This window comes from Dasypus novemcinctus, chromosome 20, assembly GCF_030445035.2.
Source record: "Dasypus novemcinctus isolate mDasNov1 chromosome 20, mDasNov1.1.hap2, whole genome shotgun sequence".
In the NCBI taxonomy this organism is placed as follows: domain Eukaryota; kingdom Metazoa; phylum Chordata; class Mammalia; order Cingulata; family Dasypodidae; genus Dasypus; species Dasypus novemcinctus.
This window is the reverse complement of record NC_080692.1, coordinates 7,994,554-8,008,950: the sequence shown is the minus strand read 5'-3', so window position 1 is coordinate 8,008,950 and position 14,397 is coordinate 7,994,554. Positions and strand designations below refer to the sequence as shown.

General features: G+C 38.6%; 1 protein-coding gene across 2 annotated transcripts in view; it reads right to left on the bottom strand.

The window, feature by feature from the left end:
• The window catches only part of UPF2 (UPF2 regulator of nonsense mediated mRNA decay), a 137,485-nt gene that overhangs the window by 88,710 nt on the left and 34,378 nt on the right, over nt 1-14,397 (bottom strand). For both annotated transcript variants that reach the window (XM_004468865.4, XM_004468868.3), the window contains exon 8: nt 3,408-3,493. In XM_004468865.4, the coding sequence (XP_004468922.1) occupies nt 3,408-3,493 (86 nt within the window). The remainder of the gene's footprint in view (nt 1-3,407; nt 3,494-14,397) is intronic.

Here is a 14,397-nt window from a genome sequence, read left to right as displayed (position 1 = left end):
CTCCTCTGTCACATGGCAAGGCACATGGTGGCATCTGCTGGTCTCTCCCTTCTCTTCTAGGTTCCACTGCTTTCAGCTTCTTGCTTTGGTGGCTTTCTCTCCACTTCACTTTTGAAGTAAAAATGTCTACAATAAAAACTCATTTATATGGACCAAATTAATTTTTTAGTGAGGAAATCATCAGTGAAATCCCTCAGAATCCGAATCTTTTCAAGAAAGTATCTATCTTGGCTATATTATATGTAATCATCATAAAAGTTACCAAAATTATTTAATTACTCATTGTTTAATAAACAGAAAACATTTCTAGGTTACTCTCTCTTGTATCTCTTCCAGATTCCTAAGGTCAACAGTTTAAAATGAATGGTCGTGAAATCTGCAGGTAAAATAGGGGTGAATTTCAGTGTAATATGGAACATGAGAATTGAAGCACTGTGCAACTGAATGTGTTTCTTAAATTACCAACAACATTAATCATTATTGCAACTTCCAGTTCTATCCAATGACTCTCCAGGGAGGTTATCTCAGCCATAAACTATCATAATAACAAATAAGTTAGAAATTTTCATTGATACACCACTGCAAGAATCACATACATTACTGAATTAGTCTGACCCTTACACAAAATAAAAACTCTCCAACAATTTATATATCCTTCATTGTTTTTTCTCCTGAGTGGAAAAAATATAAGGCAACTGCTTCTAGCAATTATTGAGTTATTATCATTCTTAGCATTTTCTCATAAGATTACAGGTAAGGGGTCATGCCCAGATGGCAGAGTGAGACACTCCATAGCTCGGTCCCAAAAGAAGGTTTGAACAACAAGCAGAACTAGCATAAACATCTTTTTAACATATTAACAAAAAGGAATGCAGTCATAGGGCAAGTGCCAAATCAAGAAAAAGGTTTCTTAAAATGGTAGGATCTCCTGACATGCTTGCTAGCCCTTTCCACATCTCCACACTGGCTCACACTCCCAGTACAGGACCCTAGTCCTGGGTCTGAAGGGAGCAGAGCAACCTTCATGCACAAACTAGGGTACATAGATATCTATGCTAATTTGTTGGTGGCAGCCTGAGGCATGGAGCCAGGGAGCTCATCCTGGGCTCACTGACCCGGAACTTACCCTGTGATTAGAGTCAGCTCACAGAGCTTTCCTACAGAACACTGTAAGAGCACAGTCAAACCCCAGCTGCCTGGGGCAAAGGTTTGCTGGCTGTGGGACACGCAGGAGTGCCCAGCACCTGTGAAGTTAACACTATTTCCAAGGGAAAGGGGAAAATCTGGATCTGCATAAATGGGGAAATTCGTAGGGCCACTCATGCATACCTAGGACAAGATGCATGTACGGAGAGGATCAGAGAAGACCCTACACTTGAGCCTCAGGCTGTTCTCTAAACTTGTTAAGACAGCTAAACTCTGAAGTAGAACACTCTCAGAGGCCAATATGCAAAGACTTATTTTATTTTTTGTTATTTCCTGGCATTCAAGGAAAGCTCTGTCACAATACAAACTAGTTAGAAGCTTAAGGAATAGGTACCTCAGGGTCTACATTTTAGAGATAACACATTAAAATAGCAAACTGTCCCTGCTACAACAAAAAATTACAAAACATACAAAGAAACAGGATGAAGAATTAGAAACCATCAATGAGAAAGACTAGAACTTAGTCATACTAGAAGAAGACTTAAAAAAAAATGGTCCTCAATACGCTCAAAGAGCTAAGTAAACCATGAACAAAGAACTAAAGGAAACCAAGAAAACGATACATAAACACAAAGAAAATGTCAATAAAGAGATAGAAACCATGAAAAGGAAACAAATAGAGCTGAAGATCACAGTAAAGGAAATAAAAATTTCTCTAGGGGCACTTAAAAATACAATGGAACTGACAGAATAAAGAATCAGTGAACTTGAAGGTGAGACAATTGAAATTATTCAGCCTAAAGAGCAGACTGAATAAAATGCTATTTACTGAAGAAACGCACACAGAGCCTGAGAGACACTAGGACACAATCAAGCATACCAATATATGCACTGTGGGAATCCCAGAAGAGGAGAGAAGAAGCAGAAAAAATATTCAAATAAATAATGGCTGAAAACTTCCCAAACTTAATTGAAAGACATGAAAACACACATCCAAGATGCTAAATGAACTAACTCCAAGGAGGAAAAAACGTCAAGAGACCTACACCAAGACATATGATAACTAAACTAGTGAATGCCAAAGATAAAGATATAGTTCTAAAAAGCACACGAGAGAAGCAATATGTCATATAAATGGGAGCCTCAATAAGACTAAGTGCCAATTTCTCACAGAAAACCATGGAGGCAAGAACACAGCAGGATGATATTGGAAGTGCTGAAAGCAAAAACTGCCAACCAAGAATTCTAAATCCAGCAAAACTGTCTTTTAAAAATGAAGGAGATACAACACAAAGAGTGAACCCTAATGTAAACTACAGATTATAGTTAGCAATGTAATTTTAGTATTGTTTTATTAGTTGTAACAAAGGCACCACACTGACGGAAAATGTTAATAATACGGAGAACTGTGGAGGTGATACACAACTCTCTGTATTTTCTCCATGATTTTTCAACCTACAACTACACTAACATAGATTAAAGTAGAGAGATAGAGAGATAGTAAGGGAGACATTAAGACATTCCTAGATAAACAAAGTCTGAGAGTCTGTCACTACTACACAGACCCTATAAGAAAAACTAAAGGAGTTCTTCCAGCTGAAAGGAAAGGATACTAGACAATAGAAGGAATTTGCATGGAACAATAAAGATCTCTAGTCAAGGTAATAACATGGGTAAATATATTATACTTTGGGTTTGTAACCCTACCTTTTACTTCCTAAGGATATAAAATGCAAGCAAATAAAAAGTAATGATAAATCAATGCCTTTGGACTTACAATGCATAAATATGTAATACTGCGACAAGAACTACAAAAAGATGGGAGGGAAAGAGGGGCACAGGAACAAAGTGTATATATGCCAAACTAAGCTGGTATCAAATCAACAAGACTGTTATAGACTTAATATGTTAAACTGAAATTAAGTGGGGAGTTATTCCTTAATGGATTAGTTTCTGTTTGGGATGATGAAAAGTTTTAGTAATAGAAAGTGGTGATGGTAGCACAACACTGTAAAAGTAACTGGTGCCACTATATTGTACACTTAAAAATGGTTAAAATGTTAAATTTTATATAATGTATATGTTACCACAATAAGGAAAAAACAACTAGAAACAAGTTGTAGCAAATAAGCTAGTAAGAGAGAGGATGCCTGTTAGCAGAATAAATTTTTTTAAAGTGATATTTAAAGATATAAATGAGAATTTTGATTTTACAACCATCACTATAGAGTAAAAAAACTAAATGACTCTTTAATACTTACCTTTGTCTAGGAACTATGAAGAGCGCCCGTACCAATTTCTTCCTATTTGCTTTTGTGTTCATGTTCATGCAAAAATCCATTGCTGCCTATAGAAGAAAAAGCAAACTTTTTTTTCTTAAATGTCCTTGATTTAGCTACTGAAAATAGAACCTTGCCTACTACAATGAACTTTTATTTGTTCCTAAAGATTTCAAAATGGTTTTAAAACACTATTATTATAAGCATAACCCAAACTACAAGATCACTAAACTTAAAGCCCTTACATATTTGAAATATATACTTCATAAATTTTTTCATTACAACCTAGTGTTAGGAACAGTACTTCAGCTGCGCAGCTTGAAGACCTACCATAATTTCATAAAAAAAGGCAATCAATGTCCTTGGCCTCATTAAAGTCATGTAAATCAATATAAATATCAGGAAAGTTTTCTGATAGAACTAATAAGTAACAAGAATATTTACCACAAGTCAACAAAATTACTAATACTAACAAGGATCACCAAAAAAGAATAAAGGGAAACGGACTTGGCCCAGTGGTTACGGTGTCCGTCTACCACATGGGAGGTCCGCGGTTCAAACCCCGGGCCTCCCTGACCCGTGTGGAGCTGGCCCATGCGCAGTGCTGATGCGCGCAAGGAGTGCCACGCAGTGCAGGGGTGACCCCCGCGTAGGGGAGCCCCACGCGCAAGGAGTGCACCCGTGTAAGTAGAGCCGCCCAGCGCGAAAGAAAGTGCAGCCTGCCCAGGAATGGTGCCGCCCACACTTCCCATGCTGCTGATGACAACAGAAGCGGACAAAGCAACAAGACGCAGCAAACAGATACAGAGAACAGACAACGGGGTGGGGGGTTAAAAAAATAAATAAATCTTAAAAAAAAAAAAAAAGAATAAAAATTGGCACAGGTCATTCACAAGAACTTGTAAGAATGAGATATGTCCCAACGTTAACTAAAAAGATTTAGTGTTACAGTCAACTCTGGCAACTCAAACTACAGAAACTGTTTCACAGGACTGTAGATAATGAGTATCTACAATTACTATTTCGTATAGGAATCTACCTTGCTATTTTTCTATATTTCTTCAATGTCTATCATCTAATATTAAGTATAAAAGAAACAGGAAAGGTATATATCCTAGAAATCTCAAGAAAACTAAAATATGAGTAACTGGTGCTTTAAAAAAACAAGTATCTATATTAAAAGAATGTTAAAAGGATGTTGGTGTCCATAGTTTAAGTAACAAGTTGTACTTTAAAAGGGAATAAACTATTGTCAAATGTCCTTCAGATATCTCAAATATGTTGTTTCAGAGATTCACATGATTATCATTAATATCAATCATTCAGTAGATTTAAAGATTCTCAGACTTTCTAGATCTGTAAAGGATTTCTGCTCTTCAACAGCAGACAGTGATGCATTAGAACACCTCTCATCTGGTTAAAACTTTTGATGAAATGGCACAAGTAATATAAGATTTGAAACCAGGAAACTTTAACTTGCACCAAAAATATTCACCACAATTGAAATTATATTACTAATGTTAGTCAAGAGAGTAAAATCAATGCCTTATAAACCTACCTTTATAAAAGTGATTCAGATAGATTCTACAAAATATGTACTTTCAAAGATAATGGTGAAAATTACTGAAGTACATTTTTAGTCTGTTCCCTAATTTTTATAAGAACATAGGACATTATTAGCAGTTTTTAAATTTTCTCAATATTGAATTTCTCAAAAATGCTGATCTGAGAGGTTTCTGTGTATGTCAAGTTCTCCAATGTTAACCAGTAGCCAATTTCTTTTTCTGAGTAAATGCTCTTTGGGATTTTCATTTGTGATCCTGTCTTAGTAGGAATATGAGACCATTTATTGCCATTCTTAGGACAGGGAATTTAAATGTTTCATGTGGGTAAAGTGCTTGAAGGAACTTTAGTGTCTTTTCAGCTTTTCTCTGTTATTCTAATTAGCTGGAAATAAGCATTAATGTTCTAACTGCAAAGATGTGATTACATCTTTAAAGGTATTTTTACATCTTTTCAGTTAGAGCATTACACACTTTGCAGAATTTATCTTAATGAATTTTATAAAGGTAGAGAAGACAATACCTCAATAGTCAAAGGCCAGTTGGACGCAAAAACAAAATAAAACACTATAATGTTCAAAAACACACAAACACGAAAGAACTACAGTTCAAAACTCTCCATAGACAAAGAGTAAAGCATGTGAATGCCTAGAAGAGGTTCAATACAACTGCAGAAAAAATGTAGAACACCACGAGTGAAAAAACTTAGAGAATTAATAAATTTGAGGACATTAAAAAGGAAAAATTCAACAAGTGTTGGACAGGATACAGAAAAAATAGGAACACTCATTCATTGCTGGTGAGAATATAAAATGATGCAGCAGCGATGGAAGACAGTTCAGCAGCTCCTCAAGAAGGTAAGTATAGAACTACCATATGACCCAGCAATCCCACTACTAGACATATACCCAAAAGAACTGAAAGCAGGGACTTGAACAGATATTTGCTGACATGCTCACTACAGCAATACTCACAATTACCGAAAGACAGAAGCAACCCAAGTATGCATCAACCAATAAATGGATAAGCAAAATGTAGTACACAAATACAATGGAAGATTATTCAGCAGTAAAAAGGAAAGATAAGTGCAACAACATGATGAACTCTGAAGCCATCATGTTGAGTGAGATAAGTCAGACAGAAAAGCACAAATACTGCATGATTTTGAGACAAGTAAAATAAACAAACTCACTGAGTCAGAGTCTAGAATATGGGTTACCAGAGGATGGGGTTTGGATAGGAAATGGGAAATTAAGGCTTCAAATGGACAAGGTTCCTATTTGAAATAATGGAAATGTTTTGGTAATAGATAGAGGTGATGGTAGCACAACATTGTGAACACCAATTAACAGCAATGAAATATATACCTGAATATGATTAAAGGGGGAAACATTAGTATATATGGTAAAAGAACAAAATTAAATTTTTAAAAAATCCAGGGAACTACACTACACAAAGAATGAACCATAAGTTAACCCATGTACTGTACTTAATAGTATAAAAATGTGCTATCATCAACTGTTAACATATATTGCACAACAATGCTAGACGATTGTAGTGGGATGGTGTATGGAATTCTGTATTTTATGCTTGATTGTTCTGTAATCTCAGAACACTTCTAATAAAGAAAAAGAAAAAAGAAAAAAATCAGCTTCATGTGTAAATTCTGTCTTAAACTTAATTAATTCCTGCCATATGGTGAGAAATGGAAGCACAGGAGCCCCCACTCTAGTCATGTCTGTATGTCTGGGTCATAACTGTTACGTGACAACTCAGTAAGAAGTTTTTAGAAAACTTGTTTCAAAACATTTCAGATCAATGAAGGACAGTTCAATAGTCATTTTTCATTTTATTAAGTAAAATTAAATATTTCTGTCAAGTGCACCAAGAATGATATGAATGATACTGATCAGAGAAGTTACCAAAAAGGAATCTTCACTTTGGTTAATATGGAATAAATGGAAAAAACAATCAGAGAGCTTGAGTAGAAAATGTAGACATGTTAAAAATTGAAAAGCTAAGACTGAACTGCTTAAGACACAAAAACAGAAACACAAAATGTAAAAACAGTTTACCAAAGAGCCCTGCATGATGGTGATAAATTCCATAAGAGCCCAATGAGAAGTACTAAAAACTTGGGAACAGAAATATTCAAGCTCCCCCATTTCATTTTAAAGTTCATGTATCCATTTTTCAGTCAGTTGACTTCAGAATAACAATGTATAACACAATAGCTGGAGGACATAAATCTGTCCTTGACTCAAATTTTTAAGAAAAAGAGACTGCCTGGCAAGATTACTAAAAATTTGGGTTTTTCTCTTTTGTAGACACTGAAATAAAACATTTTTGATTCAGATAAGAAAAGGACTAATTCATTACCTCAGATTTACTGCTTAAGGAATTAAAATCTAGGAAAATATTCACACAGACCCCACCCAACTTATCTTCCCTTACATTAAATGAGAGAGAAATATTCATACCTAGTCAATGACTTCACGTATGCACAAAAAATTTTATATAGCTTGCCTAGTCAATGACTTCACGTATGCACAAAAAATTTTATATAGCTTGCTCACTTACATAAAAATGGTATAAAGAAGGCATTTCATGCTCCCTACCTTATACTTGAAATTATTTTTAATTTAATGCCTATTTCTATATTAGAGGAAAAGAACTGCTTTTTAGAGTACCATAAAAAATCTTAATGGCAGTAACACAATAAAGTTAGTTATACAAGAAATTCTATTAATCCTGTTCTACAAATTAAATGTGATGGTTTTAAAAAGAAAAAAAAAAGCCAGCCAGTTCTCAACTTAACAAGTGAATTTAGATATATACATAGCACAACCTGTACACAGATAAGATATCCAGATCTTGTGAGGATTCTGCCTATGCAATCTTGGCAAAGTCTCTTAACTGCTCACCCATAAAATGAAGGGCTACAACCAGACGATTTCTAAGTACAGTTTTGGTTTCATAATTCTGTTTTGTTGTTCTTGTTAAAAGTTTGACTTAAGGGGAGGAACAAGACGGCAGCAGATTTAAGAGCTCCAAGAGTCACCTAGTGTCAAGAGTTAGTTAATAATCACTAGGAGCTATCTAAAGCACCTGCTTGGGGGGCCCAGAAGAGCATCCTGTAATATCCCTGAAAGAAAGTGAGGAGGAAACAGCCCAACTACAGAGAAAATTCATGAACGGAGCACTCCATGCCACAGAGGCCAGTGCCCATCCTCCACTGGCAGCACAAGCTGCCTCGGGAGTTATTCCGTGGCTGGAGTTGGAAACTCCATTTCCCACAAATGAGGGAGGAAGAGACAGTTAGGCACTGACTTCAGCTAAATTCGGCTGGCTAAAGTATAACCCTAAAAGTAGCTCAAGTTTGAACCTCTCCAAATCCGAAAGAGGCTGGTAGTTGCCATTTTGACTCTACCCCCAGCATGAAGGGAAGCAGGGCTAATTGAAAATCACAGTAAAGATAGGGACTGGCTTCTTTCCACTCAGATCGATTGCAGCTCTAGTCTAAGCTTCAGCCCCATTTCTGGCAGGGAGGAAGCTGGGGGTTGGGGGGGGGGGGGACCAACACAAGCCTCTCTGGGCAACTGTAGGCACTTTGGGCCAGCACAGACTGAATAGTCAAATACCTGGGGCTCCATCCCTATCCCTCAATAGGACAGGAGAGCAGTTGTGCTTCCCGAGCCTCTGGGTAACTACAGGCACTTTCAGCCCACATAGACTGGTTTGTAGAGTGCCTTAAAATTCCACCCCCACCCTACCACCACCACCACCACCACTACCATCACTACAACCACCACAACCACAGGACAGGAGGGGGCTATTGTTTCCTCAGATTCTGCGGGCTACTGCAGGTGCTTTCAATCTACACAGACTGAATACTCGGACACCTGGAGCACCATCCTCTCCCCCCAAAAGAACAGGAGGAGAGTTGTGTTTCCTCAGCCTCCATGTCAATAGCAGGCACATTCAGGCTGCACAGACAGAACTGTTGGGTTCCTGTGGATCCACCCCAATAGGATAGGAAGGGGCTGGTGTTTCCTCAGCCCCTCTGGGGAACAGCAGGTACTTTTGACCTGCACGGAATGGACTGTTGGGTGCCTGTGGCTCCACCCCCAACCTGAAATAGGATAAGAGGAGGCTGGTATTTCTTCAGCCCTTCCCGGCAATTGCATGCATTCCCAGACCGCAGGGACTAGACCGTTGGATGCCTATGGATGGCTCCACCCCCACCTCCCAACAGGGTAAGAGGGGAGCTGTGTTGCCTCAGCTTCTCTGGGCAACTGCAGGTGCTTTCAGCCCATGCAGACTGGTCTGTTGGGTGCCTATGGTTCCATCCCCACCCCATAAAAAAGCAGAAGAGACAGTATCCCCTCAGCTTCTCAGCGAAACTACAGATGCTTTCAGCCCACACAAATCTGAATGATGGGCACTCCAGAGAGTCTATCCTCTCACTGGCAGGGGAGGAAAGGCTCTGTGGCTACATCAGTCTACCTGGGCAACTGTGGTCAGTTTTGACCCACGAAGTTTAGTTTGCTGCAGCTATATCCCAGGCAGGAGAGGAAGGGGTATGAAGACTCATCAGTCTCTCCAGGCAATTACAGATGGTCTTGCCCTCCACAGTTTAGATTACTACACAAAGCTATGGCTCTATCCCTACCCCTGGCAAAGGAGAAAGGTGGAAGAAGCTTCATCAGTTCCTAGGGGAACAAGGACAGCATAAGCCTCCACAGCTTACAGTACCAACTACACTCTCGGCTCCTACTACATAACCAGCATGGGAGAAAGGGCAAGAAAGCCCTAAAGACAGAAACTGCACCCAGAATAAATACATCTAGTAAGCCAGATGCCAAGACACCAAAAAAAAAAAAAAAAAAAAAAAAATTACAATACATACCAAGACACAGTCCAGTTAAAGGAAAAAGATAAGCCTTCAGATGACACAAAGGAGAAGACAACTAATCATGGATATTCAAATAAATCTCCTTTAATAAGTTCAATTAAATGGCTGAAGAAATTAAGGATATTAAGAAGACAATGGGTGAGAATTTGAAAGCATACATATAAAAAAAGGAGATCTTGGGAAGCAGATTTGGCTTAATGGATAGAGCATCCACCTACCACATGGGAGGTCCAGGGTTCAAACCCAGGGCCTTTTGACCCATGTGGTGAGCGGCCCATGCGCAGTGCTGATGTGCGCAAGGAGTGCCATGCCACACAGGGGTGTCCCCCAAATAGGGGAGCCCCACACGCAAGGAGTATGCCCTGTAAGGAGAGCCACCCAGTGCAAAAAAAGTGCAGCCTGTCCAGGAGTGGCACCGCACACATGGAGAGCTGATGCAGCAAAATCGTGCAAAAAAAGAGACACAGATTCCCGGTACCGCTGACAAGAATACAAGCAGACACAGGAGAACACACAGCGAACGGACACAGAGAGCAGACAACTGGGGGGGAGGGGGGTTAGGGGAGAGAAATAAATTAGAAAAAAAAAAGATCTTATGGCACAAAGAATTAAATTAAAAATACACTGGAGGCATATAACAGCAGATTTTAGGAAGCAGAAAAAGGGATCAATGAGCTTGAAGACACACCTCTGAAAGCAAAATATACAAAAGAAGAGATAAAGAAAAAAATGGGAAAAATTGAACAGAAAAAATAATGGCAAGAGACATGTAAACATATATGCCATGGGTGTCCCAGAAGGAGAAGAGAAGGAAAAAGGGGTAGAAGGAATATTTTAAGAAATAATGGTAGAAAATTTCCCAACCCAACTGAAGGCACAGATATCCATGTCCAAAAAGCACAATGCACTCCCATTCAAATAAATCTGAACAGACCTACTCCAAGCCACTTACTAATCAGAATGTCAAATGCCAAAGTCAAAGAGAATTCTGAGCAGCAAGAAAAAAGGAATGCATCACATACAAGGGATACCCAATAAAATTAAGAGCTGATTTCGCATCAAAAACCATGGGGCAAGAAGGCACTAGTATGATATATTTAAGATACTGCAAGAGAAAAACTTCAGCCAAGAGTCTTAAATCTGACAAGACTGTTGTTCTAAAATGAAGGTGAGTTTAGAAATATTCACAGATAAACAGGAACTGAGAGAGTTTGTAGCCAAGAGACCAGCTTTACAGAAAATACTAACAGTAGTGAAAAAGACTGAAAAGAAAACCAGAAGAGAGAGGCCTGGAAGAGAGTCTATAAATGAAAACTGTATTAGTAAAACTAACTGAAAGTGTAAAGGAGTGGATAAAATATCAGATAAAACCCAAAGGTTGAAATGCGTGACATAAGACCTGTCTTTACAATAATAACATTGACTGTTAATGGATTAAACTCCCCAGTCAAAATACACAGGCTAGAGGAATGGATAAGAAAATATGAGCCATGTGTATGCCGTCTATAAGACACTCACCTTAGACACAAGGATACCAATAGATTGAAAGTGATGGGCTGGAAAAACATACTCCACGCATGCAGTAACCAAAAATAAGCTGGAGTAGCTATACTTACAGCAGATGAAATAGACTTTAAAATCAAAACTGTTATTAGAGACAAGGAAGGATATTATATATTAATAAAAGGGGCAATTCATCAGGAAGAAACAACAATCAAAGAAGTATGTGCACTGAACCAGGATGCCCCAAATTACATGAGGCAAACAGTGGCAAAACTTAAGGGAGAAACAGATGTCTCTACAATTATAGTTGGAGACTCCAATACACCACTCTCAGCACTGGATAGAACATCTGGGCAGAGGATCAGTAAAGAAACAGACAGCTTGAATAATATGATATATGAACTAAATTTAATGGATACATACAGAACACTGTGTCCCAAACAGCAGGTTATACATTCTTCTCAAATGCTCATGGATCTTTCTCCAGGATAGACTGTACGTGGGGTCTCAAAGCAGACCTCAAAAAATTCAACAATATCAAAGCTATACAAAGCACTTTCTCTGATCATTACGGAATAAAGACAGAAATCAACAAGCAGAAGAGGGAAAATTCACAAATATATGAAGTCTAATTATTAGATCAAAGAAGAAATTGCTAGAAAAATCAATAAGTATCTCAAGATGAGGGAAAACGAGAACACAACATATCAGAACCTATGGGATAAAGTAAGGGCAGTGCTGAGAGGGAAATTTATAGCCCTAAATACCTATAATTTTTTAAAAAAACAGCTAAAATCAAAGACCTAACTGAACAACTGGAGAAACTACAAAAAAGATCCTCAAGGTCAGGAACAAGACAAGGAAGTCCACTGTCACCACCATTGTTCAATATATTGCTAGACAGGAAGAGGATTTGGCTCAACTGACAGAACGTCCATCTACCATATGGGAGGTCCAGGGTTCAAACCCAGGGCCTCCTGACCCATGTGGTGAGCTGGCCCACATGCAGTGCTGCTGCGCACAAGGAGTGCCATGCCATGCAGGGGTATCCCCCACATAGGGGAGCCCTACACACAAGGAGCATGCCCCGTAAGGAGAGCCACCCCACACGAAGAAAAGTGCAGCCTGCCCAGGAATGGAAATGCACACACGGAGAGCTGACGCGGCAAGACAATGCAACAAAAGGAGACACAGATTCCCGGTGCCACTGACAAGAATACAAGCAGACATAGAAGAACACACAGTGAGTGGACAGACAGCAGATAACGGTGGAGGGGGAGAGAGGAAGGGGAGAGATAAATAAAACGTAAACATTAAAAATATATATATACACACACATATAGCTAGAGGCATTAGCTAGAGCAACCAGACAATAAAAGGAAATAAAAGCCATCAAATAGGAAAGGAAGAAGTAAAATTTTGCTATTCGCAGATGATATGATCCTATACCTAGAAAATCGCAAAAAATCTACAACAAAGCTGCTAGAGCTAATAATCTATTCCAGTTTCAAAAGAGTGGCAGGATATAATATTAATATACAAAAATCAGTAGTGTTTCTTTACACTGGTAATGTACAATCTTAGGAAGAAGTGAAGAAAAAAATTCCATTTAGAAGAGCAAATAAAAGAATAAAATATTAAGGAATATACTTAACCAAGGACGTAAAGCACTTGTATTCAGAAAACTACAAAGCATTGGTAAAAGAAATTTTTAAAAGACGTAAATAAATGGAATAACATTTCATGCTCATAGATTGGAAGACTATCATTAAAGAAGTCAACTCTACCCATTCCCAATAAAAATTCCACCAGCATTTTTTAAAGAAATGGAAAAAACAATTATCAAATTTATTTGGGGGAAACGGACTTTGGCCCAGTGGTTAGGGCGTCCGTCTACCATATGGGAGGCCCGCGGTTCAAGCCCCGGGCCTCCTTGACCCGTGTGGAGCTGGCCCATGTGCAGTGCTGATGCGCGCAAAGAGTGCCGTGCCACACAGGGGTGTCCCCCGCGTAGGGGAGCCCCACGCGCAAGGAGTGCACCCATAAGGAGAGCCGCCCAGCGCAAAGGAGGGAGCAGCCTGCCGAGGAATGGCGCCGCCCACACTTCCAGTGCCGCTGACGACAACAGAAGCGGACAAAGAAACAAGACGCAGCAAAAAGACACAGAAAACAGACAACCAGGGGAGGGGAAGGGAATTAAATAAATAAATAAATAAATCTTTAAAAAAAAAAAAATTTATTTGGAAGGGTAAGTGGTCCCAAATACCCAAAAACATCTTATAAAAGAAGAGCAAAGTTGGAGGACTCTCACTTCCGGACTTTAAATCATTTAATCTAGCTACATTGGTAAAAATAAGCACCATACTGTCAAACAGACAGACTTAAAGACCAATGGAAATGAACTGATAGTTCAGAAACAGACCTTCACAAGTGATTTTTGACAAGGCTGTCAAACCCACCTAGCTGGGGCAGAACAGTCTATTCAACAAATGGTGCTGGGAGAACTGGATAGCCAAAGCCAAAAGAAAGAAAGAGGACCCCTATCTCACACCTTACACAAAAATTAACTCAAAATGGATCAAAGACATATCTATAAAATCTACAACCATAAAGCTCCTAGAAGAAAATATAGGGAAACAGCTTCAAGATCTGGTGGTAGGTGGTGGATTCTTAAACCTTATACCAAAAGGATGAGCAATGAAAGAAAACATGGATAAATGGGACCTCCTAAATTTAACACTTATGATTCAAAGGATTTTCCCAAGAAGGTGAAAATGCAACCCACTGAATGGGAGAAAATATTTGGAAACCACATACTCCATAAAGGTTTGCCTTTTCATTCTATTTTATAAAGAGATCATACAACGCAACAAAAAAAGAGCGAGCAAGCCAATTAAAAAATACACAAAAGACTCAGACATTTCTGCAAAGAGGAATTACAAATGGCTAAAAAACACATGAAAAAATATTCCATATTATCAGTTATTAGGGA